Here is a 24,531-nt window from a genome sequence, read left to right on the forward strand (position 1 = left end):
AAAATATGAATGTGTCAGAATTTACCCTAAAAATAAAGGGAGAATTAGGGTACACTATGCATTTAGTACCTGAACTATCAGTTTTGATCTATTTTAGTACTTGAAGTTTTATTTTTTTTTTCAAAATCATACCTAATGTTTAGTTTTTATTTTATTTTAGTATCTCACTGTTAAAAACATAACGATTTTTGTACCTAAGGTCTTAAACTATCAATTTTCGTCTGTTTTAATATCTAAACTTCTAAAAAAAATTCAAAATTTAACATTACATTTTGAACAGTGGTACTAAAATGAAATAAAAATTAAACTTTATGTATGATTTTGAAAAAAATTGAAAGTTTAGATACTAAAATGAATATAAACTGATAGTTTATATACTAAATGCGTAATTTACCCGTGAGGTTTAAGTAGCCAGCAAAATCTGCCGGGAAAAAGGCAGGATTCAGTTGACAAGTTATTTAAAAGATACAAAAACAAATGAAAAATGTGTTTCAATGGAGTCCCATGCAAATCTCCAAACTTTCTCTCTCACCATTTTTAAAAGAAACTCAAGAAGAAAATTGTTGGGTTTGCTTTTTTTAGAACTTTTTCAAGATTAGTAAACGTTAAAAAGAATCTCAAATTTAAAAATTTTCATAAAAAGAACTAAATCTGTCAAGTTTATTCTGAAAAACATCAAATCAATGGCCATTTTGTTTCTATAGACAAACATCTGTTCAAAGAGATTTATTTTGCTCCCCACCCTTCATCTATTATCATCCCTTCGACCCTCTTCTTCTTGCACATGCTGGTAAAGATCATATCTTTTTTTTTGAAGGTTTATTATGTATTTGATGTTCATCTTTACAGAAACGAAAATCCGGGGCTAACATTTTTTTCGAACCAGGTGCTGAACGAGATTACAAGGTTGTTGCTGTGATTCATGGAGGACGCTTCGTCGTTAGCTGTCGATCGACATGGTCGAACGTGTGAGTCTTTTATATAAACGTGACAAAGAGATTAATCAATCATGCACACACCAATTGCTTGATGAAATGACAAACGGAGTTATGCAGGTGTTGAAAAATCTGACGTGGAGAGCTCTGAGGATGAGAAGAAGACGAGACTTGGGGGTCTTAAGAAGAAGGCAATAAGTTCTTCCACCAAATTCAGAAATTCTCTCCAGAAAATCAGGAGACATAGCAGAGTTATGTCTTCCGATTGTATCGAAGATGACCTCGATGCTAAAGAGCTACAATCGGTGGCCGCGTTTCGCCAAGCACTCGTCGCCGATGATCTGTTACCTGCTAAACATGATGATAATCATATGATGCTAAGGTTGTTATCTTTCGATCCGTATTTCAACATACATTAGATGATCCAATGCTTAACTCATTATCTGGTGTGTACAGATTTCTGAAGGCCAGGAAATTTGATCAAGATAAAGCAAAGCAAATGTGGGCTGATATGCTGCAATGGAGGAAGGATTTTGGGGCTGACACAATCATGGAGGTATATATATGTATATACATATATTGCGGTTAATATTGACTATATGTTTCATCTTTGTAATCTGCATTGGAATTCTCGTTTTTCGGATTCGTTTGTTCAGGATTTTGATTTCAAGGAATACGACGAGGTGATCAAGTACTATCCTCAAGGATATCATGGAGTCGATAAAGGTGGACGACCGGTTTATATTGAAAGACTTGGACAAGTCGACGCAAACAAGCTGACTCAAGTAACAACGATCGACCGTTACCTGAGGTACCATGTAAAGGACTTTGAAAAGACCTTGAATGTTAAGCTCCCTGCTGCATCTATTGCAGCAAAAAGGCACATTACTCAGAACACGACTATATTGGATGTCGAAGGAGTGGTATGTGGTAATTTCTGTCGTTCATTTCTCCCAATTTGGTTTGCTTCATTGCACTTCTAATATTTACATCATATACGAGCTTTCAGGGGCTTAAAAGCTTCAACAAGGCCGCGAGGGAGCTCCTTCAATGCCTTCAGAAGATTGATGGTCACAATTATCCCGAGGTAAGTCGTTAATCGTTAAGCACTTAGTTTTATGTGCCCTGAGATTCATGCTAGCTTGCTCCAGCTCCCTTATGAACTGAATGTTTTATGTATACTGCAGACTCTTAACCGCCTGTATATCATCAATGCTGGTTCTGGGTTTAAGCTGTTATGGAGCTCGATTAAATCGTTCCTCGACCCGAAGACCACGACGAAAATCAATGTAAGCATAAATCATCAGTTCACTCGAAACAAGATTTGCTTGTGATACAATGATATCGCTAAATAACATTTATGTTATGCTTATCAGGTTTTGGGTAACAAATACCAAAGTAAATTGCTGGAAGTTATTGATGCTAGGTAAGTCTCATCTCAACCGATTGAAATGTCGTTCCGATAAAGAATGCGTGTATCACACTAGTGTCCAATGCATGTCAAACATTCGCATATGTCATACACATACCATTACTCGACAAATTCAAACCCGTTGCTCTTTTCTTCTTACCAAACTTGCTATGCTTAAGCATTTCTTTTTGCGATCTTTGACAGTGAACTGCCTGAATTTTTTGGTGGTACCTGCAATTGTTCAGACAAAGGAGGTTGCATGGTTTCAGATAAGGGTCCGTGGAACGATCCCGAAATATTAAAGGTATACATCCAAGATCGGTTGATTAATTTGTTGGAATAATGAAATGAATAACTTTCATTTCGATGAGCAGAGAGTCGAAAACGGTGAGGCCAAGAGCACATGGAGAACTCTGTCAGGCATCAATGAGAAAGCAGGCCGAGAGGTAATCAATCACTCATAGTCAAGGCTCTGCAGCACAGGCTTTAATATCTAGTTCCTACAAATCGAATGCCTAACATTTTGTTTCGATGTTTTGGATCATGAAGCTTCATTCCTCCGACAAGGAAATAGCTATGGACAGCACTGAATGGCCTGCAGAGAATCCATCGTTGTCTCCGTTTCCGGAAGTAAGTTTGATATCTAGGCTTCTAACCTGAATGCCTAACATAACTGCATGTGTTCATATATTGCAGACTTCAATCAAGAAAATGTGCCAGGAATCCTATGCCTATGGCCAACTTATGCCTATAGTTGACAAGAGAATGGATGCTTCTTGGCCTAAATCAGTTGAATACGAAAAGTTCGCCGTCACCAAAGGTTAATTCTGTATCCATTATTTCAGTTTTTCGTTAACATTCAATGAGTGGATCGGAGACCGTAATCTAGGGACGACGAAAGGGTTACAGATGCTGAGATTCCAAGTCCGGACCTGCTTGATGCCACCTCTTATGGCTTTAGGTTCTATTTCATGGAGCTTAAGAACATGATATCACGTCCATTATTCATTTTGTCACTTTTTCCCTCCAAAACTGCAGATAGTTACCAGGTGAAGAATGGTGGAAAGTCTAGTGAAGGAATGGGAAGGGGCATTTTCGGAGGAATCATAGCGTTCGCAATGGGATTCGTAACCATGGTCCGCATGTCCCGTGGCATGCTGAAGAAACAAAGTTTAGCCCCGGTGTATGAGGGTGGTCAAGTTTACTATGCCAAGCAAATCACCAGCCCTGCCCCACCACCGATCACTAATGCCGAATTCTTCGCCATGACAAAACGCGTGGCTGATCTTGAAGAGAAAGTAGTCTTTCTCAGTTCGAAACCAGCCGTCATGCCGCCTGATAAAGAAGAGTTGTTGAATGCTGCTTTAAGCAGAGTCTGCGTCCTGGAAAAAGCACTATCTGAAACTAGGAAGGTGCATACACACACACACACACACATACATACATGAGGGTGCTCTTTGTAGACAAAGGGAGCTTCAAAAATTCATTGACACACACATACATACATACATGCATGCATAACTCTTTTGTTTGCCATCTTTCCATATGCAGGCACTTGAGGGTGCTCTTTTTAAACAAAGAAGCTTCAAAATAAGCCCTGACACACACACACACACATACATACATACATAACTCTTTTGCTTGCTATCTTTCCATATGCAGGCACTTAAGGATGCTCTTGGTAAACAAAGGGAGCTTCAGAAATTCATCGACAGGAAAGAGATGAAGAAATCTGCAAATCACAAACTCTTTTCCTGCTTCAGATCCTAAAAGAAGATGACGCAAACCCTACTTATATATGTTGAGAAATGCTTGTTCTTCACGGTTTCTTGTCCATGGATTATGATTGCAGGCGCCATTGATGTTGGTGGTGGCGTTGGACATGTTTATTCTGCCCCACAGATGAAAATATATATTGTTTTGCTTTGTAAAAATATTAAAAATTCCAAAATTCTGTAAAAACTACCATGTTTAACGTATTTAACGTCTCGTCCTTTTCTTAATTAATGATCATAAAGATCAATAATTTATATACCATACGAAAATAAAGACGGATCGGTTTCGATTCGATTTTTGGGTCGGCTACTAGCTCACCAGATGTTTTTCTTCATGCCGAAGTCAGCTATGGGTACTTCACTAAGACAAATATTTGGGACAAGAAAATCCAGTGATTATTTAACATGTTTTTTTCATGTCTAATACAAGGGTTCTTAGAGGGAAAGGAATCCCAGGCCTACACATTTTGAAAGACCCATTTGCCCTATACATGTTGAACATATCATGTCAAATCAAAGGGTAGTTTGGACAATATCAACGGTCGTACTGCACTCTTTGATTTTTTTTATAGAAAATAACTTCAGTGATTGAAAATTCCTTATAATATACGATTTTGACTAATTTTTTTTCGATTTGTCAAAATGACCAACAAAATCACAATGCGATCTCTAAATCGCAACGCGATCTCCAGTATCGCAAATCAGTTTCCAGATTCGCAACGCGATTTTAACTATCGCATTACAATTTTCTAAAATCGTAACAATTTTCGGTCACTGAGGTTATTTTCTCTTTTTTTAATGGGAGAAAAGGTACATTTGGAGAATTGTGTATTAAATATGTTTATATAAATTTAATATATTTATAATTTTTTTAATTATACGAATTGTAATATTTGTTTTAAAAACTTTTAATTATTTAAAATTAAACACTCAAATATTTTGTAGTTTTTGCTATTCGAACTTTGAACCTATAAAAATAATAATTTTATGTTCAAATAACATGTTAGTAATTTTTAATTGTTGTTGGAAATGTTTGATTTTAGTGATTTTTGGTTATTATTTTTCAGGTGAAATGTTATAATTGTTTGTTTGGCGGAGGGAAAATAGAGAATAAACGAAGTGAAGATGATAACAAACAATATTGAAAAAGGAAATTACAAGAAATTTTTTTGGAAGATTATATAGTTGGTCGCTTTTGTTTCATTTTTTAATGGTATGGCCACTCGATTCAAAAAAAAGTAATATGTTATCACTTTTGTTTCATTTTAATTAAGATGTGGTCAATTGGACGTTAGCTGCCATGAGTTGAATGACGTGGCACGTTAGTAAAAATATTTAACTTTTATTTAAGCCCTTAAACTTTAGATAAATTGCAAAATATGAATCTTTTGTAAACAGGAAATAGTTCAGGGGTAAATATCAATTTACCCTTTTTATATATGTCATCTTTCCCAAGCTTTCTTCTCCGCCGCTTCCCCTGCTTCATTTCTAAGGAAGCTGCAAAATCCATTTTCGTGGTTTTAAACAGTAAAAAATTTCTTGAGATTAAATGGCACCAAATGTTCCATAGAGGAAGAGCTGCCAAAGGGATTAAAACAGATTGGACGATGCATGAATTTCGACTGCTTTCAGTCTCGGACAAAACCCTTTCTGCTAATGTAACTGATAATCATTGAATTGATTAATGGTTTTTTTTTTGTAGGAACCATCTATCATTTAGCTTGTTTTCATTACAGGATTCGTGGGCTATTTGTAGGATATTCAGAAAGATCAATTTCATTGCTCAAAGAGCTCTTTCTCGTGTTTTGATACCCTCATTATCATCTGATATACTCCACAATTGTGACCCTTTCAATCAGTTCAATTCGGACAACATTTCTTGCAGAAACAATGAACTGCAACATGCACAACAATGGAGACCATCTCCGTTGCCGGATCCCAATGGAGACCTTCACAACAACTTCACGTTTTCGATCGATGCTTCATCTACTGTATTGAAGCCACATACGATGATGATGGTCGCCGGTGAAGTTACGAACAACTCCGGGAGTATGGATTTTGAAGGGCAACAACAGCATTTCGATTGCTTCTCAATAAACTTAGCACAAGACCTGCAAGGAACAGGGAAGACTTGGAATGAAGGCCTTGATGAGATTTCCTTTTAGTTTGTAGCTAAATGTGTTTGATTCATGGAAGCCTAATCTGCCATGGGATTCTCGTCCACTAATTAACACACAAATGCTATTAAATAGTTGAAGGAGAGGAAGCGGCGGAGAAGATAGCACTGGGGAATAAATATATATGAAAAAAAGCGGTAAATTGATAATTCATCCCAAAATTATTTTGAATTTATAAAAAGACTCACTATTTAACACCCTAACGTGTCACGTTAGAAAATCGTTAAAGGTTTAACGATCGTTTATGTTAAGTGATCATAAGTATTAACCTTTTTGAATCGAGTAATCATAGGTTTAAAAATAAGAAATAAAGTGATCAACTATGTAGTTTACCCAAAAAAAAAATAGTTTTTTTGGTAAATAACAGTGAAACATAAGTAGGACCAAGCGACTAGCTTGTCCCAAGTAAATCTTCCTGCAGCATCGTCTCCAACTCAGCTGGCGGATGTCCAAATTCCAGCACACCAGGGGAAGAACCACGGCTCCAACCAGCTAAAGCATCAGCTACAACATTTTGATTACGATGAATATGCCTCAACTCGACAACTCACTCCCGATTCCGAAGCTCATTAACAGCACACACAAGGCCATTACCCGCCAACACGCCCGACAATTGATACCATATCTTCGACACCTCTAAATTGTCCGTTTCCAGTTCAACTTGCCAATATCCGAGAACCCATGCATACTGTAAAGCATCATGGACTGCCCATAGTTCAGCCACAAGCACGGAGCAGCGACCAATACTCTGGGAAAACCCATAGAACCAAGCCCCCTCAGAATCTCTAATAACTCCCCCCCCACAGGCCACAGCAGCCATCGAGTCTGAAGTGCGAACAGTCCCATCGGCGTTCACTTTCACTCATCCAGTGCGTGCGTGCATGCGTGCGTGCGTGTGTTGCAGTATCCTTAGTAGCTAGGGGCTTCAAACTAGTACTGATTTTGGTGAGGTTGTATTATGTATTTTGCTACTTGTGGTCACATTAAAAAAATCAAAAGATTTTAGGTTTGATTAATAAAGTTTAAGAGATTTTCCAATGAAACAATGATTCAATTCTTATTTTGAAGATTAAAAAAAATTAAAAAATTTGGACTCCAATAATTATAGGAGACTTTGATTGGATTCAAGAGTTAAATAAATATTCATCTAAAATTCAAAATTCAAAATAATATTATATCTACAATTCATAAACTAATTTTGTAACAACGTACACATCCTGCAAATATAAATGCTCAAACTCAAGATTTTTTTTTTAAAATGACTTTCTATTTTACTACTAAAATTATTTGATCGATTTATTCATAAATCAAATTGAAAATTAAACAGTTTACTAATATATAACATCACCGCATTTAATATTTCAGTAACCAAAAATATTATAAACTATAGGGTAAATTATGTATTTAATACTTAAAATATTAACTTTAATATATTTTAGTATCTGAACTTTTAATTTTTTTAAATCATACCTAACGTTTAGTTTTCATTTCATTTTAGTACCCCGTCATTAAAAACTTAACATGTTTAATATCTAAACTATCAGTTTTGATCCGTTTTAGTAACTAAACTTTCAATTTTTCAAAACTTACTATTAAATTTAGAACGACAATACTAAAATGCAATAAAAATAAAAAATTTTAACAGAAAGATACTAAAATTAAACAAAAATTAAACTTTAAGTATCGTTTTGAAAAAAAATTAAAAGTTATGTATTAAAACAGATCAAAACTAATAATTTAAGTACTGAACATATAATTTACCCTAAATTATAACATAAAATGACTAACATTAGTTACTTGTAAGAGAGAAGGTGGATAGTGTGTTGATGGGTTCTATCTTTAAAGGGTTGCAATGGAACTCAGGTTTGATTATTTTTGTTGATTAGAAAGTTACGATCGAAAATATTATAAACAAATATAATTTTTTGGGTTACGTATAATTTAAAATGTTAATTTTTTATTAATATATTTTAATATAAATTTTATTCGCAACATTTTAAATTGTAACAAAATGTTATATTTTTTACAATATTTTTGATATTATGTTATTTATAATATTTTTGGTCGCATTTTTCTTTAACCTTATATTAAGTTGTTGTGCCGTAAAACACCATATAATCAATAAATGAATTGACACAAATAACCGGTTTAATATTAGATTTTGTATAATATAATATCTAGATATTTTTATTTTTTATATTTACCTTATAATATTACAAGGTAAATTATTAAAAGAACAAATCAAATTAGATTTGAACCTCGAATTTTATTCAATTTAATAAGGTGATAATAATACCTTGAATGTAGCATTTGCCGCGTGTAAATTTTATACATGCAAAAACCAGCCCTCACTCAACTAAACTCTTCAAAATCCTTTTTTTTTACGTACGAAAAGAAATGGCTGATCTACGAGACGAACACGGCAACCCTATTCAACTCACCGATGAACTCGGTAACCCCGTTTACATCATCGGTGTCACCACCAAGCGTCTGGGGACAACGACCCTATCGGGCTTAATAGGACATGGCAACGGTTCGACTGCCAACCACTCACCAGCCGAAACAGCTGCAGCCACCGCCGCCACATGATGAGGCTTCTGATGTAGAAAGATTCTAAGCTCCTACAAATCTAGCTTCAGGATGGAATTAGGCAGAACAGGCGCATGCGGTCGCTCCACTAAAAATCTAAAATTATTATATATTTTTAATTTTTTTTCTATGTATTTTTTATTGAAAATCTCTTTTCGCTTATGTTGCATCAATACGAATCAGGAGACAAGGACCAGGACATGAAATAACAATTTCTAAAATTATAAGGTACGAGACGACAAGGGTACGATATTTAAAAAAATTTAAAATTATAAATAGATGTAAATAATCATAAATAAAGCCAATATTCCATACAAAATGATATAACACCCTAATTTAAATCTAATTAAAAATCTTAACATTTGAGAATTTTTTTTCTAAATCTCTAAATTAATTTTAGTGGCCAATTTGAAAATATTGCAAAACTTATTACCAGATTTGAAAGCCCTAGAATGCTTCAGGGATCAACTGACAATTAAACCAAATATTCTTTAAATCCTATTCTCTCTTCTTCCCCACCCTGCCCGCGGCCAGTTCATTCTTCCTTTTCTTTCTTTATTTTCACAAAACCTAGCCGTCCTTTATTCACTCTTCATGCCGTTCGCAACACCACATCAAATCGTCCCCAAATAAACTTTGACCGTCCCCAAGTAAACTTTGACCATCCCCGAATTTAGTTAACCGCACCCTACCATCGTGGAGCGTCCTTAGTTCGTACCCCAACTGTCCTCGTACAGTTCTAGTGCCTGAAACGTATCGGGTACTTAAAACAGATCTCATTTGGCATCCCGTACTTCATAGGTTTTTGTCCCTAAAATTTTATTCACCACTTAACCACTTAAATTTTATAAGTTCAAACTCGTTTCTACATAAAATCTTAGGTATGTCCACGTCAAACTCGATAGTGAAAATCGTAAAACCGACTCATATAAACATATTTATATTTACTATGGATGTTAATCCCTGATCTTCAATTAGGGATTAGTAACAAAGAAAATCAGTAAGATCCAAACAAATCAAACCCTAATAATTGTGTGTCAATCCAAACCTAATAATTACAACTTAAGAATCGAATCAAAGATTTCAACAAGTAAACGCAGATTTGGTTTACCTAGAAACAGTGCTTCAATCCGAGCCCGTGCTTGCCGTGAACACACCCAGGCTTCACATACAAAAACGGTGACCGCTTCGAATTGTTCATCTTGGCAAACGCCCTTTTCCCCAATTTCCTCATCCTCTGCCTCCCGAATTTCCCAGCCAAATCCCTCGGGACCAACTCGTCATCCAGATCACACCCATAGCCATCATCATCACCATCGTCGTCGTCGTCTTGATCGTATATGTACGGCTCACCGTACACATCATCGGACGGCTCGTAATCGAAGCCGCGATCATCGACGTCTGGAATCATGTCGGGAATCGCGACGGCAGTCGGAGAGGAGAAAAGCAAACCACGAGATTCAACAGCACCGGCATCGGAATCGTCGGAGTGAACGAATTCCCAATGGGACAGATCGTCATCTTCTTCTATGAAAACGAATTCCTCAGGATCTCCATTCATGGCAGGTAAAACAACAACATAAGCTTTGTTTTGGTTCTCCATTTCCCCCTCTATTCACTGGTTTTTATTCTTTCTTTTTTCTTTTTGGAAATGGTAAATCGAGTAGCTTGAACGGAAGTTTCTCTATAAGTAACGCTTGTGGATCACGAATTAATGTTTGGATACTGGACCACGTCTTTCCGACCAATGACTATAAGCCACGTGTGATTCGTAACTTAACTTCTTAACCTTCCTCACCAACAAGGTATTTTTATAATTTTTTATAGGATAAATTATATATTTAGTACCTAAACTATCAGTTTTGAACTATTTTAATACCTATATTTTTAATTTTTTCAAAATTATACCTAAATTTTGTTTATGTTTCATTTTAATACCATTGTTCAAAATTTAACGTTAAGTTTTGGGGAAAAAAAGAAATTTCAGGTACTAAAAACGGACTGAAACTTATAGTTTAAGTACTAAACGTGTTAAAGTTCTTAATGACAATGTACTAAAATGAAAAGAAAACTAAACGATAAGTATGATTTTAAAAATTTTGAAAATTTTAATACTAAAATGGATCAAAACCGATAGTTTAGGTACTAAATACAAAGTTTATCTTTATTTATATCAGATTTATTGATAAATTAATTTAAATTATATTAAATCATTATTTTAAATTTATCGATAAATTCATATAAGATCAAATAATCCTTTTAATTTTATTTATTTCTTTTATAATGTGCTGGTGTGAATCATATATAAGATCTAGGATAAGCTACGCATTTAGTATTTAAATTATTAGTTTTGGTCTGTTTTAGTATCTAAAATTTTTAATTTTTTCAAAATCATATGTAATGTTTAGTTTTTGTTTAATTTTAGTATCCCACTATTGAAAATTTAACATGTTTAGTACCTAAACTTTCAATTTTGGTCCCTTTTAGTATCTAAACTTTCAATTTTTTTCAAAATTTAACATTAAATTTTGAATAAGGGTACCAAAATAAAACAAAAACTAAACTTTAGGTATAATTTTAAAAAATTTAAAAATTTAATACTAAATCGAACAAAAATTGATAGTTTATGTATTAAATGTATAATTTACTCTAAGATCTAATGTCTATAATTAAAATATTTTCATTCAATCTTTTTTGTCAGTTTAATGATAAACTTTAGAAACAAATCAATTTTGATTTAATATATTTAAAAAAATTTAGCATATTATAAAAAGATAGCTGGGTCACATTCAAGTTAATATAGTAATTTCAAGAGGTGAAAAAATAATTTAATTTATAAATTCAATTAAAATATTTTAAAATAAAGAGATCAAATTAAATCATTTTACCCTTGCCTAAGTCGTAAAAAATATTATATTAAATGTAAAAAAAAAGGCATTTTTTTTTCTTTCAAAGCATTTGTTCGTTTTAAAAAGAATTTTTTTTGGAAGTAGGGATGGGCATGGGTAGAGTTTAGGTCAATCCGATTCGACCCAAAATTTTACACAATTCATCAGATCTGACCTGACTCAAAAAATATATATCATTCACCCGACTTTCTAAGATAAAATTTGAATCTAACCCGACCCGAAAAAAAATTTATTCAATAAAAACAGTAATTTAATTGAAAAAAAAATTATAGAGAGGTATTATTATTTATTCATAAATATAAGGTAAAATTATTTTCCCCGAGTGGGGTCGGATCGGGTATTTTCACCATAAATCTGAATCTGACCCGACCTAATTAGGTCGGGTAGGAACTCGTTCAGTTCAGGTCTCATGCCCATCCCTATAAAAACACAGAGAAATCTTCACCTACATGATCTAATTTTAGAGAGTAAAATTCAATTTTGATTGTATTAAATAAAAAAATTTAAAATTCAAAAAATTCAAATTTATATAATTGTATAGTTGTATTTTATAAATCACGATCATGGTATAGAAAATTGAAGTGTAATTCAACTCTCTTGATCAAATATGCCCAAGTAATTAGAATTTCATGTAATATTCATATTATCCTCCAATTATATGCAAGGAAATATTCTCACCAGGAAAAAAAAAGTATATTGTAAAATACACATACCGATTCGAGTCCGAGAGATATAAGCACACAATCACTACAACAAAACAAGTATATAGCGGCGTTTTCAAAGCAAACTAAATGATAACATTAACGGCGTTTTTCAACAAACGCCGCTAAAACTCATACTTTAGTGGCGTTTTTAAACAAAAGCCGTAATAGGGTACATATATTGTGGCGTTTTTAGATAAACGCCGCTAAAACCTAGTACTTTAGAGGCATTTTACTTTAGAGGTGTTTTATGTAAAAACGCCGCTAAAACTCGTACTTTAGTGGCGTTTATACGACAAACGCCGCTAAAGATAAGTACTTTAGTAGCGTTTGTAAACAAACGCCACCATAGAATCGTTCTTTAGTGGCGTTTTTAAACAAACGCCGCAATAGGGTACATATATCGTTGCGTTTTTAAATAAACGCCGCTAAACCCAAATACTTTAGTGGCGTTTTATTCAAAAACGCCGCTAAATACTCATACTTTAGTGACGATTTTAGACAAACGCCGCTAAAACCTAGTACTTTATTGGCATTTACCCATTAACCCTTTCTCATTTTCCCCCTTAACCTATTTTTCATTCCCGCCGTTTACCCAAACCCATATGATGCTTCTTCGCCAATCTCACTTTAAGCAATGCGAAACAATTGGTTTATCTGTGGGAAAAACGCCAATAAAGCGATTGAAATTTGCAATAAACGCAATCAGACATATACCCACTTTTCTCTTTCAATTTACTTCTTACTTCCCAAAATCTGGCAACCATAGAAGGACTGAGGGCTCATTCATCGTTTAAACCTGAAATCTTCGATATTAACAGCAACGACGAAGCGTGTAGGCCTTGGCGTCATAGGTTGTCAATGGCTTTCACCTGGGGCTCATCTCTCATAATCACTCTTCTTCTCCTCCTTCTTGCTGCTATCATTTTCGCTTGTTTCACCCTCCTCGTTGAAAATGTTTGGGTTTTCTAGCTTTTTACACGTTTTCTTGATCTGGGTATATTTCTTTTCTCTTGTCTATTCTTTATTTTGCCTTTTTCTTTTGGTTTTCTGATCTGGGTACTTCTTGTTTTCTCCTTTTGGATTGATAATTTGATTTATTTGATGATTTTATGGGTTTTTTTAATCCGGGTAAGTTACCCTTCTTGCTCTTGACAATTATTACATTTTATATGCGATGCAGGTTGGGCATATATGCTGTTGAATCTTACTTGGAACAAATTTTGTCTCATGGGTTTTTCCACGCTGACCCAGTAAGATTTTGTGTTTATACAAATACCTTGGATGCTCAAGATATTCGAGTTTATTTGTGGAAATGCTAGGTGAAGGGGCATGGGTTGCTTATTATGTTTTGCACTTAAAATTATAGCATATATATCATTTCATGCCGTAGTTTCAAAGGAATGGTGTGCTTTTCATTTCATATATCAAGTATTTCCTTTTAGAACTAAAATGTGTTGTAATTGGCAGTTACCTGCTTGATATAATTATTTTCTCAGATTACAAAATCAACTTAGTGAGTTCCTCCTTGCACAATTTTTCTTTGCTAAGCAAGAAAAGGTTTATGATGCAACTATAAACCTAAATTACTGATATTAGAAATTGTTATGCAAAAAAATGGTGTAGCCTATTAGTATATTCCCATAATTGGGAGACTTCTTGTAGCCTATAATACCTTTTCTAGGTATCAAGACCAATAGCTGTAGTAGAGATACATAAGCTGTAGGTTTCCATTTCCATTGACAAAGGAGGAAAAGATAGAGAGAAAAAAGGAACGCTTGGCTGCAATCAGTAATATATTTTATGCTTTTTATCTTTATAAATGTAAACTAAGGTTTTACACTCTTGAATGCATCAATAAGGATTTAATAATGCGCCAACTAACTCGGCAAAGAGGACATGAGACCTTTTCATATTCTTCAGTGAGGAAGACTCACTAAGCATCTAATAGGTTAATTTGTTTTGCAATTTATTTGACATTTATAATACGTGGACATACATAAATAAGCAATCAGAGGAAAAAGATAATGTCAGCTTTGTTACTAGCAGATCAGTTTAGAAAAAAAATCGGTGTTATGTCTTATGAAAATGTTGCCTCCCTTGCAAGCTCTGGCCTTTTCTCTCTTGACACGAAAAATGTTTTTCATGTACACATTACTTGTGGTTCACTACTGAAAGCACTTGAAAACTTGAGTTGTCTTCATTTATATGAGGTTCAGTTGAAAGTCCTTAGAAAAACCTTCCTCTTTTAAGGTTGAACTATTTTTCTTTTGATATATTGATTTCCATTATATCCCTTTGAGTTAATATTCAACTGTTTACCCTTTCATTTTTTCTTTAGTGGGGTTACTGCTTCTCATTAATTTTACACTACATGAACAAAGGGAAGATTTATTAACCATTGTAGCAGATCAACCCTTTTGATTCCCTGCCACATTCACATTTGTTGTCAGATCATTTTCAGGTAATACATTAACCTGGTGGCTTCATTAATGTCCCTAGGTTTTCTGTGACCGATAATTTTAGGCTTTCGACTAACTATGTAAATTATACAATTTGATTCAACTAACTTTTGTCAAACTTCCTGTTCTAGGACATGGCAGGGTTGATAGGCCATGAATTGGAGATTAAGCTTGAGGAGTACAGTAGTGGGCAACCTCCAAATGTAACACATTTCTTCTTTCCCTTTTTCTGTATGACGAGAACTTTGAGTTTTATCACTAGTTCACTACTAGTGATGGTTGTAAATGGTCTGTTTGTGTGGTATAGACTACAAATTGTTCTTTCCCATCTTAGGTGTTATTATTGTTTATTCTAGTTAACAATGTTGAATTACATTATATTTTACGTAATTTAAACTTTGATTTATTATTATGGATTTCAAGTTTCTTGTTATGGATTTCAAGTTTGTGTCTTAATTAAAATTTATGGTTGTTAATTAGATAAAGCTAAATGATATTAAATTTAGGTGTTGTAGAGCAGAAATTAAATATGCAAAATCAATTAATATTAACTAATGAAAGGTAATTAGCGACGTTTGTATAGAAAAACGCCGCTATAAATCTCGACCTTTTGCAGCATTTGTTCAAAAAACGCCGCTATAGATCTAACCTTTTGCGGCATTTGTTCCAAAAACGCCGCTATAAATCTCGACCTTTTGCGACTTTTGTTCCAAAAACGCCGCTATAGATCTGACCTTTTACGGCATTTGTTCCAAAAACGCCACTATAAATCTTTACCTTTAGCGGCGTTTGTTCCAAAAGCGCCGCTATAGATCTCGACCTTTTGCGGTGTTTGTTCAAAAAACGCCGCTATATCTCGACTTTTTGCGTTTTTGTTCTCAAACGCCGCTAACTTTAGCGGCGCTGGTATTGTCGGCGCTTCTTGCAGCGTTTTTTTATCATCGCGATTACTTTTAGCGGCGTTTAAAAACACCGCTAAAGCTCTGTTTTGTTGTTGTGAATGCTTACAAAAAGTTGTCTAAGCTACTTACCTTTCAGCTGCGATTAAGAATCAATCGACGGGACTGTTTGTGTTGCTCAAAGGATAAGGAAGATGGTGTTTCGAAACAAGCCATAACGTAAGCAGCTCGATCATCATATCTGCGAAGGAGAACATAGCAACCCCGAAGCATCCGCCCCAACAACTGCAAGATCACACACCGGGTTGAAGGTTGCAGTTGGTGAAGTAGGCAGCGAGCTCCTGTTGGTGCACCGGGTTGTCATTCATTTCCCTTCGCTCCTTAGCGATAATAATTAACTCCTTCACTTCATCAACTTCCTTCCTCGATTCCACGACAATCAATGGAACCATATGAAGAATGTTGAGGAAGAGCGGAAGAGCCTCGGTAAATTTTCCAGCTGTTGTCGCCTTGTAACCAGCCTTCAGCTTTTCATCCAACTGAGAAAAATTGAACACGAGGGCTGGTGGACACCTAACATTAGGACTACCAGACTCGCTCCACCCTCTCTCAATTGCTAACGAGACCACAGGAGCAGATGAAAATGCAAGAAGATAGCTATGGCTGCCAGTGTGAAGATCAAGAAACATGGACCTTAAAGGTGCAAAGTTTCTTATGCCAAGCTGCCAGCTTAGCAAACGCATTGCTGTATAAAAGTTGCCTGCTGCTGCATGATCGGCAGACAGACGATTTTTGAGTCCAAATTTGGATCACAGGCATACCGGAAGTCGGTGCTACAAAGACGGAAGAATGAGCATTGCCTCAGGGGAAAGTTCCAAGTCTTCAAGGTCCCATCCACCTTCCTCTTTGTTTTCTTCAGCCACTTCCCCATCTTCCAAAATTGCAACAACATCCCCATTTTGCAAGCCATCAACTTCGACCATATCAAGACCCTCACCTCAATTACCTTCAGCACCCTCCTCTTCTTCACGTACACCGCCACCCCTGCCAATACTATCCAATCCACCTTCAAATTTTGCTTTTCATAACTCTCAAGAGCGGCCAATCACCACTGCACACGACAGGGGTTAGTGGCATAAATAAGGATGGCTTTTACCCCTCTGGCAGGGGAGGGACTTCATATCCCAACTCAGCTGCTAACCTTTCAGCCACATCCTGTAGACCATGGACTGATGCTGTAACATAAGCAAGAGGCAAGTGACCAGCATTCTCCAAGATCTTGACACGCTCCCCTATATCACCAAGATACAGAGCATTGTGAAATTGACCCATAACATCGTTCTTAACTTCCGCAATTTTTAGCATCTTGGACAGCTTTTCTAGGTTACCAGTTATGAGATAAAGAAAAGACCACCTGTAAAAGTTCTTTGTCCTCTGGTAGGCATATTCCACTATACCTGCATTGCCTTGGCGAAGGGCCTCCACACCCAATCTACGCCAATGATCTTTGTCATCGATCTCCTTAGTTGACACGACGGCAATTTGAATATATTCCCACTCTCAAGAGCCAAATTAAAGCGTGTTTTCTCATCTTTCACAAATTGGAGAGCCACTTCAGGGAACCCTTTCTGTTACAGATAAGCAATCACGGCCTCACCACAATGCTGAGAGTTTCTTATCATACACATAACCCGATCATATCTTTTCCGAAGCAGACACAGCTTGAAAATGTATTCAGTATCATCAATGACTATAGTCTCCTGAACAAGTCTCTGCTGGAGATCAAACATAACTACTCTATCCTCTGACCTACACAAGAGGTTACCCGTACCAGCATAAAATACTGCATCCGTAGGTATTGGGAGGCCACTCTTTTTAACCACCTCATTCTTTAAATTCTTGATTAAGACTTGATTGTTGCCTTTATCAAGAACAGCAAAACGGTTCCGAGCTACAAATAAAGCAGAACTGCCAGGACCTTTCTTTGCCTCCTGAAAAACATCTCCCCTACCGATGCTGTCTTTTGGTATCACATACAATTTTTATGATCCTCCATCCACGTCTAAGCTGATAAGAACAGCGTTTTCAGTTGGACAGTAAGAAAGAGTTCTTGGACTTTGATTCAAACTTGTCGAACCTGGCCGTCGAATTGGAATTACTGGTGTCTCTCTTTGGGTTGAAAAGTCATAATGCCTTAAAAACCGATCCTTGGCATAAAACAAAGAATTTCCACTCACTGCAAAATCAGGTCGCTCTCTCTCTAGCTTAAATACAACCATGCCACTGTCATGTCCAGCTGCCAAAACATTCATCTCAGGACGAACAGCAAGAATCCAGAACCTGTCATGCTCTCAACGGAAAGTTTGGAGTTCAGTTCGCTTTGTTACATCCCACACACGAATACTTTTATCCTCAGAATTAGATACAATGATGCTAGTTTAGAATGGAACATAACACATGATACATTATTTGTATGTCCTCTGAAAGTATCCACTTCCAAAGCCTTTGTCTCTGCAAAGAAATAAACAATTTAATTAATCCCACAAAAAAATTAGGGGTCTAAATAACCAGCTGTAGGAAATATAATGGAGAAATTGGCATAGCTTGGCTTAAAAACCAAGGCCTATGCAACATATATAAAATTTTAAAAAGAGGGTTGGGGGGGGGGTAAGATTTTATGAAGATTTTAATTGGCCAAATGAGTATTTACAAAAAGCATTAACCTATATATCTAGCAAATGGAATATAAATGGCGAAGGCAATGTTTCCGATGATTACCATTCATACGCCATAATTTCACTTGCCGGTCGTCTGCTCCGGAGGCTATCAAAGGTAAGGTGGGAAAGTCCATGCTCGAGTTATGGTGTCTCGATGAGAATCGAATCTAATCTCAATTTCTCTTAGCGGACCGTTGCTAAGTTTGTTCTTAAGGAATTAAACTTGCTACAAGTCGATTCTCCTCCCCAACTGTAGATCAAAACTTCAATCAAGTCAACACACACCCTTTATATTGAAGATATTAAGATGTTTGAAGAAATGTCGATTGCCTCCCCTTGTCTATCGAAAATCACGAAAGAAATCTAAAGATATAAAGTACTTCTGCAATTCTCACGAGAATGGATCAAGTCTTTGCTCAGTTGTCAACTAAAGAAAAATTTAGTCAATCATGGTAGAGATCATGCTTAGCGTGTAGAAAGAAATAAAATGAAGAAGAAAAATAATTTTATTAAATTAGAAACCTGAAAACAAAAAAAAAGTCAAACCATTTCTATACCGAATTCTAAATTTGTACATCCGTCAAGCTTTACGCTGATGGATATTTATAGCTTGAAAAAACCTAAAGAAAATAAATTACTAATTCTTAAATATTCAAACTCTTAATTCTTAACAAACTAAAAAACCTAATTAATAAATATTAAAATCCTAAATAATAGTAAATTAATAATTCTATGCAAAGTAAATTCTTAATAAAAATAAAATATAAAATATTTAAATCCAATTAGAACTTTTTAATTTCTAAGAAATTGTGGTTTGCCTTGTTTTCCTCATTTCATCTTGTTACTTGGATTATTTAAATTACTAAATTTATTTGTGCTAAGGATGCTTTAGGATAATTATTTTGCTTAATTTCCTTTCCATTTAAAAAAGATAAAAAAAAAGTTCATCTTAAATTAAGTGATTTAATTTTTTAAGATAAATTACACGTTTATTATCTAAACTGTCAATTTTATTTTATTTTAATATCTAAATTTTAATTTATTTTAAAACTATACCCAACATTTGCTTTTTATTTTATTTTAATATCCCCCGTTAAAACTTAGCCACTCTTCATTTTTCAAGGGTAAATTATATAATTCATCATTTAATTATCGTCTCACTTTTATTTTGGTTACTAAAGTTTAATTTTTTTAATCCAACTACACAACTTTCAAATTGCTCATGTTTTAATCACTCCAATTTATTTTATTAATAATTTTTTATGACATTAAATTTTTTATTATTTTTAATATATGATTAAAATAAAAAAAATAATTTTGATTGTTAGAGTGATTAAATTCAGAGTAATTTGAAAGTTAATTAATTAAATTTAAAAAATAAATTTCAGTGGCCAAAATAAGAGTGAGAAGATAGTTGACTGATGAATGATGCAATTTACTTATAAAAAAAGATGTCACGTACAACAATTATGTTAAGTTTTTAACAATGAAGTACCAACACGAAAAAAAAAAACAAATGTCGAGTATGATTTTGAAACAAATAAAGTTTAGGTACTAAAACAAAACAAAATTAATAGTTTATGTATTAAATGTATAGTTTATCTTTTTTCCTTAAAATGAACTAATGTTGAGCAACGAAACGGAGAAAACAAAAAAAATAATTCCAACTGGACTATGTTATTCAGTTCGGTTTGAGTTTTTTAATTTACAGTTTAGTTTCAGTTCAATTTTAAAAAATAAATATACAATTCGGTTTTGTTTCAATTCTTCCATGCGAAAATCGTTTGAACTGAATCAAACCGAATTAAAAAAATTAAAAATATAAGTATCCAAAACATTTATTTTGTATTTATTATAAGAAAATTTTAAGTAAATAAAATATTAAAGCTGATAACATTTTTTATAAATTTAAATTTATATATTTACATTCTGTTTAAACTTTATACTTTTCTCGAGGATCAAACTTAAAAAATATAGTGAACAGTCAAAAATTATAAAACCGAAACGGACTGTATATAACCAAACAGAAAACTGTAATTTTTATATCTTTTAATTTTAATTTTAATTTTAATTTTAATTTTAATTCTAAATTTAATTTTTAAATATCCAAAAAATATTTATATTTTAATGAATATCAAACCAAACCGAATACATTCCCAAAATGAACTTTACAAGAAACATATGACTTGATGCACAATTGCAGCATGGATGGAAAATGGGGGAATTGGAAGGGGCGATGAGAGCGTAGGCTGCAGAGGAGAGCAGCTAAAATTCTGACAGACTGAACCAAGAACATCGTGTCTAATAAATGAAAAGAGGGAACATTCGCCATCGTTGTCGGATTAGAGTTGAAAATTTAATCCAAAATGAATAGTTTCGATTCAATCCGATTCGATAAAATCAAATTTTAAAAAAATTAGGGTTTAAATAGGATCAAATTAGATTATGTTAATCGTGATTGTAACATTGTGGCTTATACATTAGCTAGATAGACATTTTGATCTGGTTCAATTCTATATTTTGACTCGAATTATCTCGAGATTGTTAAAATTATTGTATTGAATAATTCTCACAAATAACACAGATTCTAAAAGCATCTTTTTCCCCTTATAGGATTAGAAAGAGTCTTTAACGAGACCGTTTATCAAATAAAATCTTTAAATCAAACCAAAGTCGATGAAGAATAAATATTTTTCAAGTCAGATTAAATTCGATCGAAAGATATATTATTTTTATCGAATCAAATCGATAAAAGATTGGATCCAGTCCGACTTGCCTTCCATTAAGTCATGATCTCCTGATTTTCAGACTATGTAATACTCCTTTATAATCTTTCTATTCATCCACCAAATCCATCACCTCCCTTCACCGCCATCTATGCTTTTAATCATCACGCTACCTATCTTCCTCCTGCACCTATATTTTCACGCGACTCATATCACGCGCTTTTCTGCCTTATACGTAGATATAGGTAGGGATGGCAAACGGGTCGGGTGCGGATATCCCCTCTCCCATCCCCATACCCACCTAATATTTTTCAATCCACCACCGCCCACTATCCATGATGGGTACAAATTTTTAAATCCACACCCGCCCACGCGGGTACATTTTCAAATCCATCCCCACACCCACTACCCATTAGCGACATACCCATCTAGACCCACCTGAAAGCAAACTAATAGGATGTTGGAATTGGTTCCCAGACAGTTCGTGATAGGGTAGCAGCGCATGCTTCAATTTGTCAGAAGAGTGGCTCTACGAATGTTATGGAGACAGATTATAGGGAGCATGTAGTCGTAGAGCTGGATTGTTGAGTTGCTTTCAATGTTAATGCTTATAGTGCGCCTAATATGGGTTTTGAGGGGCTAAAGAACATGGAAACTATTGCTTTTGATGTTAATGCTTATAGTACGGCTAATTTGTGTTTGGATGAGCAGCATGGGCTAAAGATCATGAAAAGTGACGTGGTTAGTGGGATTATGGTTTTAATCAAAGAGCCAGATATTTCCCTAATTAAAGACCAAATTAAAGACTAAATATCCTTAATATTTGGTTAAATTATATGTTATACATTATACAATATTAAAATTTATAAATTAGTCTCTAAAATTACAACTAAATTCATAATGGTCCAAAATTTAATAGATATTTAGCTGGGCGGCGGATGTGGGCGGGCGGATGCGGGGCGGTAATGTCTCAAACCCATTACCCGCCCACCACCCACGACGGGTACCACTTTATAAATCCACACCCGCCCACTACCCGCTAAATTATACCCATCCCCGCTCCAATTGGAGCGGATACGGTGCGGAATCCACGAAACTGTACCCGTTTGCCATCCCTAGATATAGGGATGGCAATGGGTCGGGTCGGGTTTTTGGGCACCCGACTCGAGAAGAATGATCCTCCACCCGTGATTCGACCCGACGAAATTAAAGTTTTACCGACCCGACCCGAATATGACTTAGAAATCTGACCTGACCCGACCCGACATAATAAAAAAACATTTTTATTCAATAAAAATAATCACTTAATTGAAAAAATTATATATAGAGAGGTATAATTGTAATTATTCCTAAATATATAGGATAAAATTATATATATTTTTCAGGTCGAGTCAGATTTTTTCCATCCTAAACCCGACCCGAACCTAATTTTTTAAAAAAAAATCCGACCCGATCAGGTCGGGTTCGGATTGAGTTGCCATCCCTACGTAGATATGGTAATTTAACCTTTTAATAAACCGATTTCGACACGGTTTGATCGAGTAAGATTAATTTAAAATTGTAGATTTAGATGAGGTTCGAGTTAAGTTCAGATGGAGGATAAAAAATTTTCGACTTGAATTAAGGATATAGTATAATTTCTTAAGTATTTTTCAATATTACTATAATACTTCCTCAATCTATTGTTTTTTAGTTAAGTTATTTGGATCAAGTCATATCACATTTATACTCTAAAAATTTAGATTAAATTATAGTTTAGTGGATGATATATATTTTTTGGAATAGATTGTCGATAAATATAATTTTTAGATCATATTATGTTAGATCGAATTCAGATTAAAGATATATATTTTTTAAATTGAGGCAGATAAACAAACAGATCTAACTCGACTGTTATCCTATTTATATAGTTTCTAATTTTTTTATAATATAAACCTCAATTGAAAGTTTTGAGCCCTGCTGCCACATACTCTCTCTTTTACCAAATTTTATTTTCAATACTTCTTCATATTTATTTTAATCTAAATATGAGTTTTATTCTTCTTAAACCGAAATTTAAAGTGTAATTCTTGTACTTTTATCTAATATAATTCTTATACTTCAAAATTTCAAGTTTTAATTAAGGGTAATTTACTCGTTTAATTTTTTGTTTATTTTAGTATCATGTTTAAAATTTAACGTTAGTTTTGAAAATTTAAAATTTAGGTATAAAAATGGATCAAAGCTTATAGTTTAATTACAAAAAGGCATGGAGTTTTTAATGGTGACGTACTGAAATAAAATAAAATTAAACATTAAATATGATTTAAAAAATATTTAAATATTAAAATAGATTAAAATTAATAATTTAAATATTAAAGTTATATTTTTTTTAATAAGTAAAAGTCGTAGTTTATCCTTAAATTAAATTAGATAATTCTAACACTTTGAATTCAACTTGTCATTTATATCCCTATCCATGACGGTGACGTTGTTTTCTCCTTTTTTTTGGTACGAACACTTATGGTGGTCTATAAAATCACTTGCATACCAAATGTGAAGAAGATCCTGAGAAATGATGTTGAAGATCTGAAGTTTTTTTCCCATGAAAACGCAGACGAGTTCTCGGGGCTTAAACCAGAAGCCCCCGAGTTTTTCCCAGCAAGAAACCCCTCATTTCGGCTCCGAGTACCATCCCTTTTACTCTTTCCTTCATTACCAAAACCCTATATTCATGGCCTTACTTCCCTTATCACCACACCGCGGCGGTTTCCGGCCCTTACCCTCTCCAAACCGTTGACGGTGGCTCAAGAGATGGTGCCCAGCGGAGGAGAAGCAAAGATAAGCCTTGTCTGAGGAGTGGAGGGCATGGAAAGAAGGGTTTGTTAGGGCTAAGCTTAGTGGTAATGGTACTGTATACAGAAAGAAGGTTAAAGCTCGGGATGGTAAAAGCAAAGGCGAGAAGCGTCCACTGATTCCACTGAGAGACGATGGGAAAGAGACGACGGTTATGATCAAGAACATACCCAACAGATACACGTAAATATTTTCTTATAACATATATGGTTGTGAGTGATTTTCGATTCGATAAGTATGAAGCTTCACATACTTGATCTGAGAGTAGAGTCGAAAATCACTCAACATCAATAATGCATTAATTTTTGGGGGGTTGATTTTCGGCTCTTAATTATTTGATCCGAGTCGGTATCTTTTTAATTGTTGTTTATGTCTCGAAAAAAGAATGGATTCTT

The 24,531-nt window shown here is 34.4% G+C and overlaps 3 protein-coding genes and 1 pseudogene across 4 annotated transcripts; 2 read left to right on the forward strand and 2 right to left on the reverse strand.

Annotated features, from left to right (window-relative positions):
- The first annotated feature begins 890 nt into the window (after positions 1-890).
- LOC120209330 (phosphatidylinositol/phosphatidylcholine transfer protein SFH3-like) lies at positions 891-4,143 on the forward strand. 2 transcript variants are annotated; one of them, XM_039208376.1, is made up of 13 exons: positions 891-968; positions 1,056-1,317; positions 1,392-1,491; positions 1,592-1,858; positions 1,945-2,022; positions 2,123-2,224; positions 2,312-2,361; positions 2,551-2,650; positions 2,721-2,792; positions 2,896-2,976; positions 3,043-3,166; positions 3,385-3,758; positions 4,009-4,143. In XM_039208376.1, exons 1-13 carry the CDS (start codon positions 923-925, stop codon positions 4,114-4,116), a joined length of 1,764 nt encoding a protein of 587 aa, XP_039064307.1. In that variant the 5' UTR covers positions 891-922; the 3' UTR covers positions 4,117-4,143. The 2 variants fall into 2 exon arrangements, with proteins under 2 accessions (XP_039064307.1, XP_039064308.1); XM_039208377.1 differs by having other exon boundaries at positions 2,914-2,976.
- On the reverse strand, positions 4,049-10,530 carry LOC120209331. Its single transcript, XM_039208378.1, has 3 exons — positions 9,986-10,530; positions 8,688-8,699; positions 4,049-4,078 (listed from the first exon to the last, which is right to left on the reverse strand). The coding sequence occupies exon 1, from the start codon at positions 10,488-10,490 to the stop codon at positions 9,999-10,001; it is 492 nt and encodes a 163-aa protein (XP_039064309.1). The 5' UTR covers positions 10,491-10,530; the 3' UTR covers positions 4,049-4,078; positions 8,688-8,699; positions 9,986-9,998.
- On the forward strand, positions 5,561-6,286 carry LOC120209336 (putative NAC domain-containing protein 94). Its single transcript, XM_039208381.1, has 2 exons — positions 5,561-5,779; positions 5,858-6,286. The coding sequence occupies exons 1-2, from the start codon at positions 5,561-5,563 to the stop codon at positions 6,284-6,286; spliced, it is 648 nt and encodes a 215-aa protein (XP_039064312.1).
- A 5,621-nt stretch (positions 10,531-16,151) lies between the features above and the next one.
- On the reverse strand, positions 16,152-18,709 carry LOC120209337 (annotated as a pseudogene).
- Positions 18,710-24,531: the final 5,822 nt, after the last annotated feature.

The sequence above is a fragment of the Hibiscus syriacus genome, unplaced genomic scaffold (assembly GCF_006381635.1).
Source record: "Hibiscus syriacus cultivar Baekdansim isolate YM2019G1 unplaced genomic scaffold, ASM638163v2 tig00018629_pilon, whole genome shotgun sequence".
NCBI classification, from domain to species: domain Eukaryota; kingdom Viridiplantae; phylum Streptophyta; class Magnoliopsida; order Malvales; family Malvaceae; genus Hibiscus; species Hibiscus syriacus.

Bases quoted from the DNA above. Each gene is read 5' to 3' on its own strand.
- LOC120209330 (XM_039208376.1), top strand. From the start codon at position 923: ATGGAGGACGCTTCGTCGTTAGCTGTCGATCGACATGGTCGAACGT. The intron at 2,023-2,122 runs GTAAGTCGTTAA...TGTATACTGCAG, and splicing joins ATGGTCACAATTATCCCGAG to ACTCTTAACCGCCTGTATAT. The intron at 2,651-2,720 runs GTATACATCCAA...TTCGATGAGCAG, and splicing joins ACGATCCCGAAATATTAAAG to AGAGTCGAAAACGGTGAGGC.
- LOC120209336 (XM_039208381.1), top strand. From the start codon at position 5,561: ATGTCATCTTTCCCAAGCTTTCTTCTCCGCCGCTTCCCCTGCTTCATT. The intron at 5,780-5,857 runs GTAACTGATAAT...TTTTCATTACAG, and splicing joins ACAAAACCCTTTCTGCTAAT to GATTCGTGGGCTATTTGTAG.
- LOC120209331 (XM_039208378.1), bottom strand. From the start codon at position 10,490: ATGGAGAACCAAAACAAAGCTTATGTTGTTGTTTTACCTGCCATGAAT.